The sequence below is a fragment of the Danio aesculapii genome, chromosome 14, assembly GCF_903798145.1.
Source record: "Danio aesculapii chromosome 14, fDanAes4.1, whole genome shotgun sequence".
Taxonomy (NCBI): domain Eukaryota; kingdom Metazoa; phylum Chordata; class Actinopteri; order Cypriniformes; family Danionidae; genus Danio; species Danio aesculapii.
In genome coordinates this window covers 41,088,696-41,113,023 of record NC_079448.1, presented here as the reverse complement: position 1 = coordinate 41,113,023, position 24,328 = coordinate 41,088,696, and the positions used below count along the sequence as shown (strand labels likewise).

Genomic DNA, 24,328 nt, shown 5'->3' with positions numbered 1-24,328 from the left:
GTAATTGTGCTTATGCAATGGCAAAGTTACAGAATATAAAGCTTAAACAATCAGAATTGGTACTCTGTATAGGCCGATCACCATGACAAGATATCGGTACTCAGTATCAGCTGCAAAAAATCCTGATCAGAGCATCCTTAGTAAATGCAAAGTAGAGCACTAACTAGGTGATAAATGCTCTGCTCTGGTCAATAGACACTATAGCAAAGAGTGAATCATACGTATACGTGAGTTGGCATGAACCCATGTGAATTTTAAACTGAATACTGTACTGTAAAGTGGAGAAATAGTTAGACAGACAAAGAATTGCTGCTGTTGTCAGGCTTTATGGTTGGGCTAGAAAAACAAAACACTATTATGATCACGATTGTCTATATGATTGACCGATTGACTGATTGATCTGTCTCGTCATGCGTTCATGATTCGATTGAAATTACATCAACATTTCAAACAATCCTGCACATTACAAGGCAATTCAGTGGACCTTTAACACTGTGATTTCTGCATGATCTGTTTCTTCTTCCTACTTGACTTTCTGCTTTGAAAAAAAAAAATCGCATTGAAGACATTTCTGTGGAGAGATTATCACTGACAAACAGCTTTTTTTCCGGTTCCATGTTCACAAAAGGCGGTTTTGACCTGTGTGCATGAGCCGTGTCAGATTCCAGACATGTTTTTTCTTCTACTAAGTCCAGTCACTGCTTAAGGGCAGTGGGTGATAGAGTCCACACGCTGCCACAATCTCTCCACAGACATGTGAACGTTACTACAGATGAGGCTTAGATCTCATCAGCCGAGGCAAATGCACCTTGGAAAATTGCAGGGTGAAAACCAAATCTTATTCTACCCTGACATTGTTGATCAAAAGCAAAGCATGGAAAAAATATAAATACCCTTTCAGGGATAACAAACAGAATGGAGAGAATAGGATTGACAGTTTTTGAAATTATAGTTGTCAGGTGACAAAAAAAACAAGAAACTGATAACTTTCATTATAATTCAGATACACAGCACATTTACTTCAAATGAACATACTTAACTCTTGATCAGAAATGTGGCACTTAAGAGACGTAGAGATCTAAAGTGTACAAAAAATGCTTGAGTGAAAGTGCTCAAGAAGATATATTTTGATGACATATGGTTATAAGACCTGTTAAACTCCATATCATATTATGCTAATAGCTCTACAAACCTGGATCTTCATCCATGAGTGTCTAATGACAATCATTTCCCTTGCCTGTGGTAAAAAGTGGGCAATTTAAAAATGAATATGCTCTCTGATCACTGACTCGCTAATGAAAAGCAATTAACAGCATATGTTTGTAAGTTGTATGCAAAGGAAGTCTGCTAGGATTAATTGAAACTAGAGTCTTACGTTGATTGTCATACACTGTATGCTTTCTTTAATGAATTCTAATACTGGTTTGTACTGGTTTGGCGAGTAAACCAGTATAGCAATCCAAAACTAAGATCTTATGATTTTAGCATTGCACATGAGGATAGCATTAAATTATAAAAAAGTATTAGCATTATACGACAGAATATCTGTCGTTATAGTGTATAGGGCTGCATAATATTGGAAAAAACTGACATTGCGATATTTAGTTTTTCTGTGATGTATATTGCAGTTTTTTTTACATAATGACCCTTTTTTGGAAAGAATTTCTAATTTTATATAGATTGGAATCATTTAGGGAAGCGTATCTACATAAAATATAGAAAATAATATAAATTAAAGCAAAGATGAAAACAACAGAACAAACATAAAAAATTACAGGGGGTTGTAGGGGGGGCCCTAATAATATCTCTGGGGGCCCCCAAAATGCGTAGGCCCCTATAATCGTCCTAACCCCCTACCCCTCCTACCCTCATAGGGGCAAACGGGTACATGCAGATTATCCAAAAGGTGTGGTCATAAAGATGTAAATGGTCTGTCCCAGCGGCAAGCAACGTGAACAACCAAACAAACAAACAAACAAACAAACAAACAAAGCAAAGGTCAAACATGGTGGGGCAAGGCAAAAGAAACTTGTTCACAAATGTTCACAATACAGAATAACAAAAACTAAGCAACAGGTGTGTGTGTCTGTGCTGCTTTTAAAGTCCATGTGTTAGCAATCAGCAGGAAAACCAGAACAGGTGTGAGTGTGTGGTTAGGTGTGAGGTCAGGTGAGGTGTGAGGATTTGTAGTCCATATGTTGAAAGATTTGTAGTCCTGAGTGAAAGTAAATGATTGCCAGCAATCTACAAGCCTGGATAACTGGTGATTGTGACAGTACCAGAATCTTTAAAGGGCTTTAAAAATAAAAATGCTGTCATCAAATACCTTTATCAAATTGTTTGGCTTTCTTTCATCTGGTGAACACAAAAGAATACTTTAAATAAACTTAATGAAACATTTAAGACAATGTATCCTGCTTTGTGCCAGAGAAGAAATAAATAAAGTTATGTTTAGAATAACACCAAGTTAAAAAACTGATTTTTGTTTTAGTAAACTACCCCTTAAAGACTGTATATTATAGGTAAGATGGAGTAAAGATAATCTCCATTATGTCCTATATGCTCTATAATGGACAGCCCTTTGGACTGAACCATAATGTATTCAATCCAATTTCATAAATAAATATAAAACTCTGCAGGGCTGCTGTTGTCTAGGAGCTTAAAACTACAATCCAGGCTTATTCTACAGTTTGTTTAGAGATCTACAGAGTGGTCTGTGAGATGACAAAGCTGGTCAATGAATGTCTGAATGCATAGGAAAGGATAGTGTAATGAAAAGAAAAGGATTAGCTCACTTAAAGCGAATATAAATCTAAAATAACCTATGAATGTACCGTGATTGGGTTCTGTTGCATAGTAAATGATTAGCTCACTCAAAAGTGAATAAATTCTGATATAACTCTGATATAACCTTCTGTAACCCGCATTGACTGCAATTACTTACTTTAGTGGAACAGAACATTCTGTAATGTGAAAATGAATTATTCCTTTACATAATAGTCTCAACAAGTTGTCAACGTTTATATTTTTAGCATCTATCTCAGAATGAAAACTATCCATAATTGTAGTTTGAGAGCCCATGAGGCAAACTTGCACTTGCTGAGGGTTGCATGCGGCACTGTACTTACTGTGAAGAACATAAGGACTCAAATCATGTGTATTAGCAGAGTCAGACCTCTTATGAAGCTTCTCATTCCAGCATGTTGCCTCAAGGTCTGTCTGATAATACTGCAGCTGACTGAGCTGAAATCTATCCAGATTTACTTTCCTTTGAAAGAGTTGGCAGATTGTAGCGCTATATAACAGATTTGAATGTGTGTGAGGTAAAATATCTTCCCTCATAATTAGCCAACATAAAAATATGAGAGCTCATATTTAAGAGTATGTGAAGGGTTTTTACAGATGTGGGTAAAATGTATTTACTTAACTCGACAAATAATATACTAGAAAAATATGTGAAACCTACAGTAGTTGTATTACACAGTTATGTTAGTTTATATATTGCAGCCATTTGCGAAAATTATTTAAGTTCCTTTTTTCCTCAATGTCCACACAACACCCCTTGTTGACAAAAAAAAAAACTAAGAATTGTTGAAATTTTTGCAGTTTTATTAAAAAAGAAAAACAGAAATATCACATGGTCCTAAATATTCAGACCCTTGGCTCAGTATTTAGTAGAAGCACCCCTTTGACCTAATATAGACATGAGTCTCTTCGGGGAAGATGCAAGTTTTTCACACCTGATTTCTCTGCAATTCCTCCTTGCAGATCTTCTCCAGTTCTGTCAGGTTAAATGGTAAATGTTGGTGGACAGCCATTTTTAGGTCTCTCCAAAGAAGCTCAACTGGGTTTAAGTCAGGGCTCTGGCTGGGCCATTCAAGAACAGTCATGGAGTGGTTGTGAAGCCACTCCTTCGCTATTTTAGCTGTGTGCTTAGGGTCATTAGCCGCGTTTCAACTATCACGCCTAAAGCCAGGGCCAGTCACGTTTCCACTGTCACTTCCGGGGCCTGATCGGGCCAAAGCGGGGCTTTGTTGGGACCAGCGGCCAGCCTTTTTCGGCCCGCCGAATACCTTGCGCCAAAGAGGGCCAGCTGGGGCTTCGGGCGGAGTGAAAGGAGAGGCGGACTTTGCCCAAGTCTGGTAAAGATGCATGCCATCGTTACACTAGTTTTCCTATCGCACAAGAGTACATGCACCAAACAAATAAATAAATAAATAAATAAGGGAAAGAAAAACATATAACTGGTCAGCTTAAGAGGCTATTCCATAAAACACCTTAGGCTAGGGGTCTTTTAAAGGTAAGGCAGTTGCATAAAATAATAAAGTAGTTTTTATTTAAGTGACATTTCTTTGCTGCGTTCTCCTTGATGTTTCAATAACGCATAATAATCTTTAAACCATATTAAAGACACAGCAGCCAATAAAGGTTGTCAAAGGTTTTTGTCAAGTTAAAAGGTGTGTTTGTGCATGATGTGCGAGTTTAGATGCCTGTATGTGTGTGAGAGACCGGGCAAAAGAGCGCTGGCTTGACAGCTCTGTTGAGCGACTTCTTTCTTTATTTTGGAGATAACACAAACAGAAAGACAAAAACCTTTACAAATTACATGTCCACTATTGTAGGCTCAATAGTGTCGTATCTAGATAGCCTAAGCGATATTGAAATCATTTAAAGAATTACAAACATCGGATATAATAAAATCACACTAAATAAATAAACCAATATAAAACAAACAAAAGTTTAGGTATAACAATTTAGGTATACACAATACATAAATTAAAATGCTTCAAGCCATTTTAAACTTTCATTTTACAAGGCCTATCTAAAAAAATATTCTAGATATTTCCAAAAACAATAAAGAATGGAGGAGCTTTGAAATGTTTTTCATAAAGTATTTATATACGTGTATATATTAATCAAATCGTGCAAACAGCATTTATTTGGGTGAGGAAAAAATGTGTTTTATGTCCTCAAACAAGTGTTTATGTTTTTATATGACATGGTAAAATAAAAAAATGAAAATTTAAATATAGAGCTTTATTACTCAATAGCTGCTGAGCACAACGAAAAATAGCCTAAATTTCATTACTTGCTCTTATGTCCTGAAACACATGACGGCTTCTTTTACTTAAGATAAGCGAATCATATTCAACATCCTTAAATGATTGTCTTAAATAAAGGGTAATTACCTATTAAGTGTCATACAGCCTAGGGAAATATTAATACGTTTTAGGTCTCTCCGGAGCATTTGGGCTGAATATTTGATGACGTCTATCAAAACGAGGATGCTATATAATATCTTTTATATCGAGTTATTACCGGAGAATTTCTGTGGTTTTATATTATGGATGTAAATAATAAGTGAGCATTTATGGATGTAAATGCTCACTGTGCTGGGTCCCTCCATTAGTGGCGAGACCACTCAATGCACGATGCCAACAGTTGGTCAGCGAGTAGTCTAAAAAATATATAATGAATGAAAATACATTAGCCTGTGCGTATAGACATAATGTTATGCTGTACAGTAACATGTCATTTGTTTGTTTCAGTTGTCTTTATTTTAATTGTTTCGGGATAATGCGATGCTGTGCTTTATCTGCCTGCCTGATTCCCACTGAACTGGGCGGGTTGTGTGACGTTTAATTTGGGGGACGTTCTGAGGTGTGGTTTGCATGACCTGGCGTGGTTTGATAAAAGCCCTGGCTCGCACTGGCCCGACAGTGGAAATGCGGCTATTGTCTTATTGGAAGGTATACCTTCGGCCCAGTCTGAGGTCCTGAGCACTCTGGAGAAGGTTTTCTTCCAGTATATCTCTGTATTTGGCTGCATTCATCTTTGCATCAATGATGCTGTGCCCCCCACCCCCCTCCCATGCTTCACTGTCGGGACAGGTGATGTACAGTGCCTATTTTTTTCCTCACATACCACTTAGAATAAGGCCAAAAAGTTCTATCTTGGTCTCATCAGACCAGAGAGTCATATTTCTCACCATCTTGTCCTTCGTGTGTTTTTAAGTGTATCTTGCACTAAGGAAAGGCTTCCATCTGGCCACTCTGCCATAAAGCCCCGACTGGTGGAGGGCTGAAGTGATGGTTGACTTTCTACAACCTTCTCCCATCTCCCGACTGAATCTCTGGAGCTTAGCTACAGGGATCTTTAGATTCTTCTTTACCTCTCTCACCAAGGCTCTTTTCCCCCAATAGCTCAGTTTGGCTGAACAGCCAGCTCAAAAAAGGGTTCTGGTTGTCCCAAATGTCTTCCATTTTTCCAAAAATGTTAACAATTTTGTGTTTTTCTGTCAATATGGGGTGCTGTGTGTACATTAATGAGGATAAAAAATTTACTTAAATAATTTTAGGAATAGGCTGCAATATAATAAAGATTGAAAAATTTAAGGGGATCTGAATTCCTACTGTACCCACAGTATATATAAGCAGTGCTACATATTTTGAGAGATGATTTTGTTTATTGTGAAATATTAGCAAATGCAAATTATATTTAGGATCTATTTGTTGTTATCAGCTAAATCATAGCATGGGCAAATAAATTGTAATAATGATAATGATCAATAATGACATAATGATTAATGTTAACTGGACTAATAAAACATAGTCAGAGTCAAGTTTGGGCCAACTAAAACAAAATATAGCAACTGTATATTAAACTCTATATTATTATCTATAGTCAAGAATATATTGAGTGAAAACAAATCAACAGCCATCACCCCTTTTCAAAATGGATTTTGAAGCATTGCCAGTTTTTCCCATATGTGTGCGTGTGTCATCACAATGATTGATTTCTGGTTTGAGATAAAACAAGAGAAAATATCTGAGCTATAGCGTTGAAGATTGGAAGCAGCGTTAAATATTCTTGTCATTCCTCAGACAGGGAATGAGGGATCAGACGTTGGTACCGGGCTCGGAAAGGTCAGGCTCATTAAAAGTCCCTCACTTGCATCTCAATGATTCAAGAAAAAGCTCAAGCTTTCATTAAACAGGCCTCTGGTAGCCCTGTAAAGCATCCAGCGAAGCCATTACCAGCAACCCCAATGGCCTCATGACCAGTCCAACACACACCGCTCCTGTCAGACGAGAGGCAAACACTTCACAGTACTATCAGCTAATTACTGTTTTATCTCTTCATTCATTATCGGAGTATTTTTGTCTTCTGTATTCTAGTTTCCAGCTTCTCTTTTCATCCCAACCACAGCAGATCTGTGTTTATCAGCTAGGGAATCCCCAAAGCGTCGCCCTCTGTACCGTATCCCAGCATTTCCACACCTCAGGAAGACTCCGCTCACACTTTGATGAGTAGCTCTCAAGCTCGCACAGTTACGTGACTGGATTGCTGCACTAATACAGTTCTGTCTTTTGGGAATGGATCTGAGATACTGTGAAGTGAGCAATGGGTGAAGGCATTATGCATTCATGACGGCTGAAACAGGGGTCAGCCATCTCTTGAGGCATATAGTTAGAAAGAAAAAAAAATGTTGTGGTCATCACCAAGCTTAGATGTGCCTCCGTTAACATCCCCACCAGTTATTTCCTATAGGCTCCTCTGAAAAGTTCAGAAAGTGGGGAATTTTATTCTTTAATTGTGCCGCTTTCTAAACTTTTCTGCGTTGTCGATGAAAAATTAAGCATGCTATAAAATATTATGCTGATGTATTCACCATCTGAAACTGTTTCTGATGACTAAGAACTCATGGGGGGTGTATTAAATCATGAGTCTTTCCAGATGAAAATAAAAAAAGAAATACTGTAATGCAGAATTCAACAGTCGGTGTGCAGTAGTGTGTAGTTTCACAGGTCAATCACAGAAGTCAATTAATGGCTTTTTAATTGAACAGTGTTGACAGACTGCTTTTGTGAGGGATGGCAGGTAATCACATGTGACTTGCTAACTTAATCTCTTCTCTGCATCTAAATTATTAGTTTTGTGACCTTACTGAACTTTTCAGTTGGTTGTCTGACAGATTTATTACACATCTCACATTCACTTTATTCTGTTTTATCATTCTTCCTGAGCTAATCTTTGGGTGTGTGTTCATTCCTGGTGCAAATTTCGAGAATTACTAACAAGGGAAACTGTATTAAAGAGGATCTGAGATTCATCTGTCAATATTAGAGTTCAGAGATAATCTCCTAAGGAATTCATCTTTCAGTATTTATCTCTACATGCAGCCCTGAAGCTATTTTTCTAAGCCTTCTGTGGAAATCACATTTAATCATATTTATATCTAATCATTATACAGCATGCGAAGACTTCTATACCAAAATAACTGAAGTATTACACTAGCAATACAGGTGAAGTAAAAATGCAGAATTAATTTATAAAATTAACTGCAATTCATTCATTCATTTATTTCCCTTCGGCTTAGTCTCTTATTTATCAGGGGTTGACAGCGCAATGAACCACCAAGTATTCCAGCATAAGTTTTACACAGAGGGTGCCTTTCCAGCCACAACCCAGTTCTGAGAAACACCTATACACTCTCAATTTCACACATGCACTCATACACTTGGGTCAATTTTTTAGTTCATCCAATTCACTTATAGCACATTTCTTTGGACTGTGGGGGAAACTAGAGCACCCAGATACCCATGTGAACACATTGAGAACATACAAACTCCACACAGAAATGACTCCACTCGAATCAACGACCTTCTTGCTGTGAGGTGACAGTACAAACCACTAAGCTACCATGCCACCGACTAACTGCAATTCAAAATATCCATATTAGCCTGTAAGGTCACACTTTAGTTTGATGGCCTGTTTGTTGAATTGAAGTTACATTGCATCTACATGCCAACTAATTCTCATTAGATTCTAAGTAGGCTGTAGGTTGGGGTTAGGATTAGTGTAAGTTGAATTGTACTTGCAAAGTTTCTTATAGTCAGTTAAATGTCTGTTAAAGGTGAAGTATCAACTAATATTAAGCAGACAATCTACTAAAACTCAAATGGACCATCAAAATAAAGTGTTACCGCCTGTGTCAGGCAAGCTGTAACATTTTATTTCTGTTATCAGCAGAAAAAAAAGGGTAAAGATAAACATCTGCAAAAAAAAAAATCCTAATTATATTTCAGAATGTCAGGTTGTACATGAAAACTAAACAATATGTATAACACAAGGCAAAATTGATATGACTGACAAATTATGCCATACATTATGTATCAAGCCAAGGGTAAACTAAATGGTTGAAAATAATATACATGTGTAATTGAAATATAAAGACAAAAAAATCTAAAAATGACATAAATGTGTATTTATAGCAATACACACACATATATACATATATATGTACAGTGTTGGGCAAGCTACTTGAAAAATGTAGTGAGCTAAGCTATTAGTTACACTACTTAAAATGTACTACACTAAAAGCTACCTTCTGCGAAATCTATTTTTAAGCTATTTTTGCAAATTTCATTTTTAAATCGGAGTCAATGAATCATATGAGGCAGAATTTTTCAGTTCAGTTATTTACTGTAAATAATATTGTACCAAACAGAAACAAATTATAGTATATAACCGCAAAAACAAAAAAATCCAATAAAACCAGGTGTTACATTTAAAATACTATAGTAATGTATAGTAAAGGGAATATTTACGAATAAGATTGAAATTACACTAACTTAAATATTGTAGTATCATTAATAACTATCATGAAATAATAGTAATTACCGTAGTATACTTTTGCCTTTACTACAGTAAACTATATATATATAAAACTTCCTCAGTCATCTTTCCATCAAGCAAGTTTCTCGTGTCAGCCCAATGATTGATTTGCGACATCACCGACCAGAGCGAGAGGTGGCAGTAACGCACCAAAAAGTTTGTTGTCAACCATCGTAAAACATTAAGAAGAAGAAATCGTCATTCTTGCCATCATATGGATTTACCTTCATCGTCTAGACACCGGCCTCACAGCTCCATGAATGTCAGTGCTGTCACGTATTGATCTGCAATCGGTAAATGTACCTTGTGTGGACGCTACTGCGCTACTTGACTAAAAAAATAGCTTCGCTACTGAAAAGCTATTGGATTTATAAAGTAGCGACGCTCCCGCCACGCTACTGAGAAATGTAGTTAAATGCGACACTACTGCCCAACACTGTGTATATATATATATATATATATATATATATATATATATATATATATATATATATATATATATATATATATATATATATATATATATATATATATATATATATATATATATATATGCATGTATATATGAACCGGTTTTGTAGCACATGTTCCTGGATTAATATATATGGCTACATTTACATGGACATCAGTAATCAAATTACTTGCCTTAATCTGAATAAGACTATAATATGATTAAGGTGTTTACGTGAGTTACTCTTTAAATGTTCATTTCATAATCCCGTTTTACATGTTATAGGACATAATTCGATTCACAACATTGCAGTACCACGCTATCCACATTTCCTCCTGAGTTTCACGTAATTTTGGGTGTCTCATTTTTAATTTGTTGACTTTAACTGCAGTTTGGCACTTTCACTTTCATTTGGGAACATTTCATACATGCCCCCTGGGAAAAATGAGATATTGTGAGTATGAACTGCTGGAAGAGTGTTGTTTTAATGGAATATCATATCGCACGCTGAATGGGAGAAAAAAAACTCAGCATTTCGCGATGCAGGTGTCTGTGGTCCTTTACAGACTCTGTAGGTGCAGAGAATAGTGTAAAACAATCGTGTGTGTGTGTGGACTAGGCTATCCTGTCGCAAAACGCGGTGAAAAGTTCTACATGGCAGTAATAGTTTGCGGGGTGTTTACATGTCTGTAGTGCACTTCAATAATGCGACTAAAATCGGCATACTCCAAGTCTTAATCTGATTTCTCTTTAGTTCGATTATGACCTAAATCAGATTAAATTAATCAAAAATCGCTGTTTACATGGTAGACTCTTAATCAGAGTATTGTCTTAATCGTACAAAAATTTTAATATAACTGGTGTCCATATAAACATGCAGTATGTTGATTCTGGAACAGCATTCCAATCAGCCAATCAGAATTAAAGCACATGTTTCCAGTTTATGTTAAATTTAGGCTTCCGGTTAGGTTTATGAACTTCTACATGATTGCTATCCAACTATTATTCCCCTCTGATTTTGGGAATAATTTACAGGTATGGTTGGTTGTAGGGGTAGGGAATAGGTATGGATTACATTTTCCAACAAAAATGATCTTTCAGGATAAACATACAGTTGAAGTCAGAATTTTTAGCCCCCCTGTTTATTTATTTTCCCAATTTCTGTTTAACAGAAAGAGGATTTCTTTCAACACATTTCTAAACATGATAGTTTAAATAACTCATTTCTAATTACTGATTAATTTTATCTTTGCCATGATGACAGTAAATAATATTTGACTAGATATTTTTCAAGACACTTCTATACAGCTTAAAGTGACATTTAAAGGCTTAACTAAGTTAATTAGGTTAACTAGGCATGAGAGTGTGATAAGCCAAGTTACTGTATAATGATGATTTGTTCTGTAGACTATCGAGAAAAAATATAGCTTAAAGAAGCTAATAACATTGACCTTAAAATGTTTTTTTAAAAATTGAAAACTGCTTTTATTCTGGCCGAAATAAAACAAATAAAACTTTCACCAGAAAAAAAATATATTATCAGACATACTGTGAAAATTTCCTTGCTCTGTTAAACATCATTTGGGAAATATTTTAAAAAGAAAAATTAAAAGGGGATTTAGTAATTCTGATTTAAACTGTAGATGTAAAAAAAATCATGGCAAAATCATGACGTGCAGAGTTTACAGAAAATAAAGATGAAACATTTTTTTGTTTTTGTTGTTGTGTAAAGGCAAAAGTGTTTCTGTAAATACATGGCATATACATAAATGCATACAGATTATGTTCATATTTGTACTATAAAATGTATATCCATAAAAGTACATCCACTTCAGCTTCACAAAGGATATTTTCCACATTATACACTCTCGTCTACACTATTGTGAAATGACAGGTTGGTATGTTTCAAATGCTACTGCATATTCTCTTTGAAATATCTGATATGACGCTGAACATCAGACAGCCAAAACAACAGAAACCACGAATTACACCCAGTGCAAACACAAGCAATAGACCATTGCCATGGCTTCTTGCCATTGCTACTGTTCTTTGTGTGCCTGAGCCACATATTATATAAACCATTTTACTGGGGATTAGAATGTAATTGGACTGTCCATAACACATGGTGGTGTTAAGAAGCATATTGATTGTTTAGGTGAGAAAGAGAGAAAGTAAAAAACAGCTTCTCTCTCCACATGACAGGGAGAAAGAGGTAAGTCAAGCTGTAAAGAGCTCGACAGAATGAAGCTTCCCAAGTTCAGACAGACTTAGATATGGACTTGGCATGTTTCAGCTGTGGGACTGTGAGCTTTATAAACACAATTTGATGCTGATGGTGCTTGGATGCAAACGTGAGGCTGACACTCAAGGCTGAGAAACAAACTTGATTGCTGCCTCGCTTCTCCTGCGTCTCTTTAAAAATGCATGTTCAGCTCTAGCACGATCTCATCAGAAAACCCGATGAAAACGAAGGGAATGCGAGCGAAAAGCCAGATTTTCTATGGACCACATGAAAAAGTGTGTGTGTTTGTGTGGGGGAGGGGGGGGGTGATTTATTTAACAGCCTCTCTCTTATTTTACGGATAAACAAGAGTTGAACTGGATGATGAGGAAGCCCTGGAGCCTGTGAGGCAAATTTAAACCCATATTGGACTTTATCTCACTCCAAGAGAGATTCATATCTTCGAGGTTTTGGGAGAGAACACAGCCCCTGGTTGTACTTTTTTTTCTAAACACTATGCAATCCATGTGCTGAGATTTACCTGGGAGCTTGAACTAAAAATCAGCCCACATTTTCTGTGGTAAAAAACAAAACAAAAAAAACTTCCTGATTAGAAAGTCAGCATTGGGAGGAAGCAGTTTGATGACCCGCAGCTCCTCAAGGGATGGAGACTGGGTCACGACTGATCTGCTTAAAACTGAATCAAAAGCACATGGAGAAAACATTTCTTCTGAAGTATCAAGAAAGAGAAAGATCCAGTCGAATCCAAGGGCTGCTGCCTTTGGGATCCGCTTGCTCCGGCCTGGCAGGTCTGTCAGGCACAGACTGAGTCCCGCTGGAACTGGAATCAAAGAAGTCTTCCCAAAACTGTGACATTCACAGCATTTCAATTGAGCCATCAGTCTGTCAGACACAATGCCTCCCCCTGCCTTGGGGTTTAGGGGGTTTGGTTTTTCTTTGCCATGATCACTGACGAGGTTCTGTAAAAAAATGCAGCATGGAGAATGTATGTTTAATGCATTATGCCTTTTTATTCCCTCTGGAAAAGACCAGGATTGCAAAACACAAGCAGGAGTATTGAATTCTGTGCTAGATTAGTCTTTTTCCAGCAAGCCTATTTGAATAGCTCTTTATAAAAGATGTGTTGAAATGATTCATGATGCATTTCTCTGTCATTATCACTGACTGTATCAATTGTCTGTTTTCTCATGTTTATTTTTCTGGCTTCTTTTCTATACCCCTTCCTTTTTGCTTTCTCTATCTCTGGCAGACTGGGCTCCTGTAAAGAGGAGATAAAGTCCTCCGGCAGGCCAGCCCAGAAGCCTATGTCCCCATCGGACTTTCTGGACAAGCTGATGGGACGAACCTCTGGCTATGATGCTCGCATCAGACCCAACTTCAAAGGTGTGACAAAATGTAAACAAACAGGCTTTTGTTTGAGATTTATGCAACCCAACCTGTAGTGAAAACTGGTAGCAGCTTGACAGTAGTGGCTCCTGGGAACTCAGACAGAACCCAGTAACCTGACTGGGGTTGGGGAAGTTTGGACAACAAAACGAGCATGTTGTTGTAAATTTTGACTTGAAAAGCTGCAAAATTTACAATACTAATTATACAGCAGGGAAAAAAAAGTATTGAACGCGTCGCCATTTTTCTCAGAAAACATATTTCTAAAGGTTCCGTTGACTTGGAATTTTCCTCGGATGTTGGTAACAACCAAAAAAATCCATATATGCGAAGTTTACAAATTAAGTTATTTGTAATAAAATGAAATGACGATGAAAAGTATTGAACACATGAAGAAAGTGAGGTGTAGAAAGGCTGTAAAAGCCCAGACTGCAGCTGAAATCTCTTAGTGGTTATTCAGCAACCCTCTGGCCTTCCTCATTGTAAATTAATATTCACTGCTTCAGTCCAACATCTACATTAGAAGGATGATGAAGATGAAACCAGAGTGGACATTTCAGCAAGACAATGATCCAAAATACAGTCAAGGAAACTCTCAAAGGCTTTCAGAGAAAGAAAATCAAGCTGTAGAAAGGCCCAGCCAATCACCTGACTTAAATCCAATATAAAATACAAAATAATGATCAGATTTTTGACCCACAGAACCATCAAGATGTTTACACTCTGTTGAAGTCTGTGAAAAACTCACACCTGAGCAATTCATGACTTCATTCTCCATGAGAGGCATCTTTAAGCTGCCATCACTAAAAAGCCTTTTATATAAAGTATTAAATACGTTTCAGTAGTTCAGTACTTTCTCCTTGTGTCATTTCATTGTTATTACACATAACTAATTTTTCAGATTTTTTTGGGTTTTGTTTTATTTTTATGTTTGTATTTTTTGGGTTTTTACTTCTACAGACTGTATGAGTATTATCAGTTATTAAATTTAACGTGTACGTTTACTCTAAAATAAAAATTTTGTCATTTTCTCACTCTCATGTTGTTCTAAACACTTTTAATTTTCAGAATGCAAATGAGATTTCCCTCTCAGAAGGTCTTTTCACTCAAAGCTTCACAATAAAGCTTAAAATACATATGAATTAAGTGGTTTTGTGTGTTTTCTTATTGGCTTAGAAATCAAGACTTCAGTTACTAAGGCAATATTGCTCAATTTAATTTTGAGCTCACTTGATTTAAGTTACATCATGTTCAAATTTCGATCTTAAACAGACCTGTCAACATCTTTTATGAAGAAAAATGGACCTGATCACTTTTATGCTGCTTTGATTGTGATTTTTTGGTTTTTCATTTTTGAAGGTTGACAAGTTTCTAGTCACAATTTCTTCTCATTATATGAAGAACAAGAGTAAACCTACCTTTTTTTTTCTTTATTTCACTCAAGAACAAACACCGGGAGGATAAATGACAGAAATTTTGTGTCTGTAGTCCAACTAGACCAGGGGTGTCCAAACTCAGTCCTGGAGGGTTGGTGTCCTGCAGATTTTAGCTCCAACTTGCCTCAGCACACCTGTACGGATGTTTCTAGAAAGCCTGTAAGAGCTTGATTAGTTAGCCCAGGTGTGTCTAATTGGGGTTGTAACTAAACTTTACAGGACACAGGCCCTCCAGGACTGAGTTTGGGCCCCCCTGCACTAGACTACTTTAATTCACTCTCCTAATTTTGTTTCCGTATTAGTGCGAACAAAAGAAACTTTTCTCTCTTCTGTTTTCACAGGACCAGCAGTAAACGTCACCTGTAACATCTTCATCAACAGTTTTGGATCCATTACTGAAACAACTATGGTATGTCCGTCAACCTGATTTCACCAAGTAGGACATGTTCCTGGATTAACATCTATGTCAGTGGTCTCAAATACCTGGAGGGCCGCAGCTCTGCATACTTTAACTTCAACCACCTCCAACGCACACATGATTAATAGTCTCTAGTAGTCTTGAACACTTTGATTAGTTTGATGAGCTGTGTTTGATTAGGGTTGGAGCAAAACTGTGCAGAGCTGTGGCCCTCCAGGAATCGAGTTTGATCTATGTTGATCTGGGAACAACATTCCAATAAGCCAATCAGAATTAATGGATATGTTTACTGGTTAGGTTAAGTTTAGGCTTACGGTTAAGTTTATGCTCTTCTACATGATTATTATCTATTATTCCCCTCTGATTTTGGAAATAATTTAGTTATGGTTGGGTTCAAGGGTAGGGAATAGATATGAATTATATTTTTGAACAATAATGATGTTCCTGGATCAACATACTGTAGATGTTAATCTAGGATCGAATCGTACTTGGAAAAATCATGACGTGCATGGTATGTTACAACACTGGTTTACGTTTGTTTGAGTGCAAAGATTCAGCATTAAGCTTGTCTTTTCATGCAACTCAGACGTAAAATATCTCTATTCTTTTAAGCAATATGCCACGTATGTATTTCTGCTGGGTGAGGTTTAGTCACTTGCTTGACTTCTCCCTGTCTCAAGGAGCAAATCACTTAGAAGTTTAGAGTCCAGTGGGTCAGCTGATGTGCTGATAATGAACTGTCCACTATGCAATTAAATTGAAAAATTGAGAGAAGATCGGGATCTTCAGGGGGAAAATGAAAAGGTGATATACCCATCCACCAGATCCTGCGCTTAGTGCTAAATGTCTCAGTCAGCAGAATTTTTCAGTTGACCGTTACAGATTGCCATTGTTAATGGACTGTTAGTCAGTTAACCTGTACTGTAGGTTAGGTCATCAGAAACAGAGGACCTCCAACGAAAATTAATGCCAGGGGAGCACAAGATATTTACGTGCAAGTCAAGAGCATTTTTGATTAGGTTTGCAATTAAAAAGAACATTAGGACTAAAAGGTACATTAATAATTCAGCAGTTCAGAAATTAAACTACAAGATTCCAGGACTTCATTTATTTCTCTTTCTACAGGATTACAGGCTTAATGTCTTTCTACGGCAGCAGTGGAACGACCCTCGACTGGCCTACAGTGAATATCCAGATGCATCTCTAGACTTGGACCCTTCTATGTTGGACTCCATATGGAAACCTGACTTGTTTTTTGCTAATGAGAAAGGCGCCAACTTCCATGAAGTCACGACAGACAACAAGCTCCTGAGGATTTTTCAGAATGGGAATGTGCTTTACAGCATCAGGTGAGCAGGGAAGCGTTTAAGTGATTTAATTAAAAAAATAGGAATTTACAACATTATTAAAACACCTCTGAAAAATAGTGACTATATGTGTTCTCGAGTAACATCATCATCAACCGACAAAGATCAGTTAAAAAGTTTAAGACCGTAAGAACGGAGGATGCGTGAAAGATCCCGGATGCGTTCTTGATATCGAGATACAGACTTGAGAGCAAAACTCGCTCGGGAAGTACCAGAAGTCATTACGCCTGAATAAAGGAGGTGGGAAGTGCAGCCTTTTATATAGATTTATTATTAAAGTTCAGGGATATAACTTATTTATCTCAAGAGTTTCTCTAAATGAGACAGGGGAAGTAAACATTACCATGAAAACCTTATTGAAGGCATAAACACATTAATGGCTGGTTTATACCTCTGTGTCGAGTGATCTGCATGATCTGTGGTGAAAGCCTTGCGTGTAGCCGTGCATTTATAGACTAATTACCAGTTTGTAAACATTCAAGATGCGCACGCATAGAGGTTGCAGAAAAAAAATGGGAGCACTAGCATTTACAGCGAGGGAATGACATCCGATGTGGTACAGAGTTTGTTTTTGTATTAGAGATAAGTTATATTGATTACATTCATTCATTCATTTTCTTGTCGGTTTAGTCCCTTTAATAATCTGGGGTCGCCACAGTGGAATGAACTGCCAACTTATCCAGCATTTGTTTTACGCAGCGGATGTCCTTCCAGCCGCAACCTATCTCTGGGAAACATCTACACACACTTATTCACACTCATACACTACGGACAATTTAGCCTACCCAATTCACACATGTACCACATGTCTTTGGACTGTGGGGAAAACCGGAGCACCCGGAGGAAACCCACGTAAACGCAGGGAGAACATGCAAACTCCACACAGAAACGTATATAGACGTCTGCAGTTGGCATTAAAAGCAGTGTGGTGTACAGATTTTGGCATCCTACCGCACAACACGACAGGTTTATTATTGCAACCTGTCTTTTTTGCAACTGGTATGTGCGGTTGAACCCGTGTGACGTCATGTGTGACGTAGGTTGGTAATTCCCCTATACTTCTGCGTGCTGTTCACGTTGCTTTGCAATAACACTTTTGAAACACTAGCTGGCAGCAGGTTTTTATGTTCCTCTGTGTCAAGTTTCTTCATGGGTATTTTGTTTTTTTCTGAACTCTACAAGTAGCTAAAACTTGCTCATTCAGAGGCGGGAACCGGTGGACGAGCAACAACTTTAATAATAAGGTAAACACAAAACAAAAGTTTCCATCTGGAGCTCCTTCACAGGACTCAACACTTGTAAACACACGCTTCATGGGACTCGAGGCTCTCAGCATCACCCACGCTCTTCACCAGTATCAAGCCAAACAATTACAGAGCTTGCGCTATGTGTCGATGCAACGTGTAGTTATTTTTTGAGAGATGCGTGTCAGCGTCAGCCATGGTGAGACATGCACATGCACTTGACGCAGAAGCATAAATCAGCCTTCAGTGTGTTTATTTGCTGAAACTCATATTAAAATTTGTGTTATTTTTATATTGTGCAATATATATATATTTATTTATTATAAAGGTCTTTATGCGTAGTATATATTGAGAAAAGGGGGAAAAAAATTAATTATACGAATGCTGTAATGTTTAAATAAGTTTGTATTTCTAACTATAATAGTCAATGGTTACAGGTTACAGGTTTTGAAACATCTTGTGCTCAAAAGAATATAGAAACTTATAAAGGTTTGGAACCACTTGAGGGTGAGTACATTTTAAAGACATGGCCACAGTTTATAGTTAACCACTGTTCCAATAATAATTAAAAAAAATATATCCCCTCCTTTTGCTGTTATAAAAACTGACTACAGTAGAATAATAATCACATGCTGAAGAGCCAAAAAAGGTCTTTACATCAGTAAGTGTACGGTAGATATTTTGGGGTTTGAATAAAAAGGACTCTTCAAAAAAGGCACCGGTGGCTATTTCTTTTTTTGAGGCACCAGATTACAACAAGTAATTACACTGTTTCCTCTATTCAAACTTTCTAATAGTGCTATACTGTTATCACGGACATAACTATAGCATGTCAGCAATACAATGAATAAGTATACAGAAAACACTCTCGGGCAGTTAGTTTGCTATTACCAGGATGGCATGCGATAAAAAAACTCATGTGATAAAAAAGCAATTCACTCTGTAATCACAAATCAAAAGGATGAGGGCTACGGTCATATTGATCTGAACTTGTGCAGAGACGGTATAAACTGGCATTTTGATTACTGGTGCTTTTCTGCCCTTAAAGAAAGTAGTCTATTTGACTTATGCCCTTTATTCAACATCTTCTTCTGAATACAGTGGCTTTGTGTCACTGACAGGCCACCATTTATTCACTCAAAATCTAAACCTTTAGCTAGTTATCAACGACTGTAACCATATAATTTAGTCAAAAACAAAAACCAGATTAATTAAAAAGATCACATTACTTACAGATTACTACATTGCTCCTGAACAAGCTATGCAAATCATATATTTAATCTAAAAATATTATGCAATATATATAATTGGAATATAATGCATAACTAATATGGGCCAAATTCATGACATCTGAAGGTACGTTCACTTTGGTTATTAGCAAAAGATGCATATGTGATCACGTAAATGATATTTTCGTATGATATATCCTTGTAATGCTCTTAACATCAGCTTTTTCTCCTTGCAAACTCTCTGTCAATCTTTCTCTTCTCTGTTTAACACCTATTTTCTGTCCTTTGTGGTTTCCCACTTTCTGCTTTCCTGTTTTGCGCTCTGTCTCAGGCTAACACTCATCCTGTCTTGTCCCATGGACTTGAAGAATTTCCCAATGGACATTCAGACCTGTACCATGCAGCTAGAAAGCTGTGAGTTTCTCAATTCTTCACTTCATTTCTCCCTCCCCATCCCTCCATGCCTCCTTTCCCCTTTTCACACTTTGCTGCATTCGATTCTTCTGACGCTGTTATGGAGTTTTAATGTATGCACTAATAGCAATCACCATGAAGGTGAAAGACAGTGAACGTTTAACTCATGCACGTAATTAAAAGACATTCTGTTTATGTTGTTGTGTATGATGATGAACATATTTCATAATGATTTCAAATGTGATGAGTGATGGCGAAGATGAATTTTCAGTCTTCAATCTTCAGTCTTCACAATCCTTCAGAAATGTGTTTAATATGACCCCCTTAGTCTCGGGGTCGCCACAGCGGAATGAACCACCAACTTATCCAGCACGTTTTTATGCAGCGGATGCCCTTCCAGCCGCAACCCATCTCTGGGAAACATCCACACACACTCACTCACTCACACTCATACACTATGGACAATTTAGCCTACCCAATTCACTTGTACTGCATATCTTTGGACTGTGGGGGAAACCTGAGCACCCGGAGGAAACCTATGCAAACACAGGGAGAACATGCAAACTCCACACAGAAATGCCAACTGATCCAGCCGAGGCTCGACTTTCTTGCTGTGAGGCGACAGCACTACCTATTGCGCCACTGCGTCGCCGACAATTATAAATTTTTCAGTATTATTTAATAAATGGAAAATATTTGGGGAAATTGACTCTGAAAAATTCAAACATCCTAAGTACCACACGGCTTTGTATTTCACAGTTTTTTGACATGTAAACTGTAAAAAAAAGAAAGAAAAAAAAAAACTATTCTGAGGGTTCAGGGTTACAATTGTTATTGCAAACAATTGCATTCCCAGCATAGTGCACTTTGAAAACATTTATGCCATTTTGAACACAGCCGTGGCTCATGATGAAAGCTATAGGTGGCCAATTATTTAAGTGGAATGTACATTACGTCTCCAAAGCTTGTGAAAACAAAAATATATTGCATAAGTTTTTTATTTATTTATAGTAGCTTATTTATTAAGAAATATATTTGTACTGTACATGACATGGGCCTGTTAGTTAGAACATTTCTGCAGTGGTTTGGATGTGTCAAATTGTAAAAGTAGTTAAAAATAAACAAATTAATAATATCCTACTTAATAATAATATTAATAATAATAGATTCAAAATAATAATAATAATTATTAATATTATTAGGTGGTATTTTTTATTTCTTATTATGGCCTCCTGTAAATCACACCCATTAACAATTTATGTGATTATATATGATATTAGAATATGTGTTCGCTTTAGTAAATGGTTTTATGTTTTAGAATAGAATATGAAATGTTCTCAATAATATTTGTAAAGGAAACATTGGCCCGATATGTGCCATTTATATATATATATTTCAATCAATATGTAAAACGAGTGCATGTTTTTACCAAAACTAATATTGGAATGTTTTTTAAATGCATGTTCTTGTGAAACAAATTACTTTGCACAAAATATGATGGGGATTTTCTGTAAGTAAGTTGTTACTCCTCCCTGTTTAGAGCATCATTATGAACAGTTTACGTTTTAACTAACTTGGTTCAAATGATGAATCTGCGACAGAGAAACTAAGGTTTTGGGGAACAGTTGTCACTACATCCTTCTTTTCCCAAATGATGAGTCGTACTATATAATGTCGTTGTTTGGGAAATGCACCCCTGAGCAATTTCATACAGTATATTATTACTTTACAAAACTGCACTCACTAAAATCTCAATCAGTGCAACAAAAACTTATCTACAAAATATTTTCTCAGGCATTTGTCAGCAAGACACTTTCAATTACTAATTGTTTCATATAAATACATGTATGTTTCATTTTGCATTAACCCTTGCGCATTGTTCCAATTTACAACCCTTTTGTTATGTTAGTGAATGTTTTCACGCACAATACTCCATATAAAGTCAGAAACTAAGCTCGTCATGGCTTTGCAATCAAAAAATGTCATTATAATGGAAGTCAATGAGGCAACAACAGCCACACTGTAAAACCAAAAAGTCAAATTTATCAAATGAAATGTGTAGTTAACTCATAATTTACTGAAAGTTACTTTTTTTAATTTACTGAACTCAGTGTTGAAGGTAATGAGTTAATTAAATACCTCATTTCTTCAACTTAGTATTCATATAGATTAGTTTTTAAACTCAAATAGTTTGTAGCAATCGGTTTCCTCAAACGGTTTGAGTTGCCTTAACTTATTGGGTTTTACAGTACTCAGTTGATTTGAGTTCTCTTCATTTATTGGGTTTTACTGTGCTCCAATTGCTTCATTTACTCAAATGGATTAAGTTTACAGTACTCATTAGGGTTAGTTTTTGAGCTTAGGTGGTTTGTTGCTATTGGTTTCCTCAAATGGCGAGTTACCTTAACTTTTTGGCTTTTAAAGTGCACTAACATAACAAAAATATAGTAAATCTGCCCAGTGTGATTAGTTTTTGAAATTTTTCATTTGCTGAAACACTGAGAAACTTGTAGCCAAATTAAGACCTATGGATGAAAAGTGGATGAAAAAGTCTCCTACAGCACACCAGGGTTAAATACATCTATTACACTAAATGACAACTAAACTTTATTTCATCAGAAACAAACACTTTCCTCGCATTTCATATGCTCTCTGTGTAATCTCATTTGTGAATGTAATTTAATGCAAAAACCATAACGGGACGTCTTGTCTTTGACACATATGCCATAAACTGTTGCCGTCAATCTATCCAGTTAAACTAATGCAATTCCACCGTTCATATTTTCACTTTGTAACCCTGAGCATAATAGGATCAGAAAAACCTCCAATATCTCAAAACAGATTCTATGTCTCACTGCACAAAAAGAAAAAAAATCTGCCAAAAGAAGCATCAAGGGTACAGAATCCTCATTTTAAAGCGGTGCGTAAAGTGTCCTTCCTTATTACCTTGATAAAAGAAAGAGGGAGGCAAAGAAATAGACTATTCACCACCCCAGTGCCCTCCGAGCCGATAGAATCTTAACTCCTAGAACCAATTTAAAGGATATCAATAATGAAACTTTCATTTTGTGTTTCCCTTTATTATGTGACCCACCTCAGTTGCCCGAAAGGCTTTTAATTCCACCTCCCTGAGACAAAAGATCCCCCTTTTCTAACCATGAAAAGAGCCAAACGAGGCATGTGTGTAATGCAGAAATGGACTCCAAATGCCATTTAGTTTGACATCTGGATTTGTCTGATGGATTATTTGATTTAAATGCCCACTCACGCGTCACGAACACAGACAGCACCTGAAGTATATTCAGTGACTCATATGGTTTAAAAGATTTAGGGGACGTGCTACAGTCAGACAGCGTGTTTTACTGTCCTTTCTGTGTCCTCTGTATGTCTACAGTATTTATCCAATGAGTGGAAAAGCCCTCGTCCGTGGCCAGTTAAAATTGCCCTCTTTTAAGCAGTAGGGTCGGACAGAAAGAGACACACAGGAAGACAGGCAGGTTTACGGTCTTTCAAAGCGCTTACAGAGGACGTAATCATTTCCGATTAGACAAGAGCACCTTTTTAGGGCTTTGAAAGGGCCCACTGAACACTGTTTTGACAAGTGTCGGGACGCAGCCAAGGGTTGGGATCACCTTGTCTAGAAAGGACACATCCTAGTAGATAGAGCGGATGCTGTAGTATTGATGCAAAGGTGTAAACAAAAAAAAAAAATAGGAAGGAAAGTTTGGGACATTGAGTGTGTGTAAGTCTATATACATTTAATGACCACTTTATTAGGTACACCTTACTAGTAGGTTGGACCCCCTTTTGCCTTCAGAACTGCCGTAATCCTTCGTGGTATAGATTCAACAAGGTACTGGAAATATTCCTCAGAGATTTTGGTCCATATCTGATTTCTTCAAATTATGGTTTGTAATTTTGACCTTAAATGTTTTTTTAAAAATTCTAAACTGCTTTTATTCTAGTCGAAATACATGAAATAAGACTTTCTCCAGAAGAAAAAATATTATAGGAAATACTGTGAAAAATTCCTCTCTCTGTTAAACAACATTTGGGAAATATTTTAAAAATAAAAAAAATCCACAAGAGGGCTACTAATTTTTACTTCAGCTGTATCACGCTGAAATAGTACTTAAAATGGTTTATGTTTATCAACAAAATTCAGCCCCACAAAATGGAAAATGACTAAATATATTTGAACAATTCCTCAAAATCCAAAAAGTATATAAAAGTTATAATTAAATAAATAACTAAAACAATAAAAAATGTTTCTTGAACACCGAATATCAGCATATTCATGTGTCACCGAAGACTACAATGCTCAAATATTGACATTTAAAGCTGAAATACACCAAAAATCTCTCATATCTAGGAATAATCATTCATATTCCTTGTACTAGTTTGAATACAACGTTTGGAAACACACCAAACTTTTCAAAGACAGCGTGACATTCAAGGACTTT

The 24,328-nt window shown here is 36.7% G+C and overlaps 1 protein-coding gene across 1 annotated transcript in view; it reads left to right on the top strand.

Annotated features, from left to right (window-relative positions):
• Nucleotides 1–24,328, top strand: part of glra4a (glycine receptor, alpha 4a) — a 74,883-nt gene that overhangs the window by 30,178 nt on the left and 20,377 nt on the right. Inside the window, exons 2-5 of the mRNA XM_056472931.1 lie at nucleotides 13,621–13,754; nucleotides 15,535–15,602; nucleotides 16,737–16,960; nucleotides 19,783–19,865. Of these exons, the coding sequence (XP_056328906.1) occupies nucleotides 13,621–13,754; nucleotides 15,535–15,602; nucleotides 16,737–16,960; nucleotides 19,783–19,865 (509 nt within the window). The remainder of the gene's footprint in view (nucleotides 1–13,620; nucleotides 13,755–15,534; nucleotides 15,603–16,736; nucleotides 16,961–19,782; nucleotides 19,866–24,328) is intronic.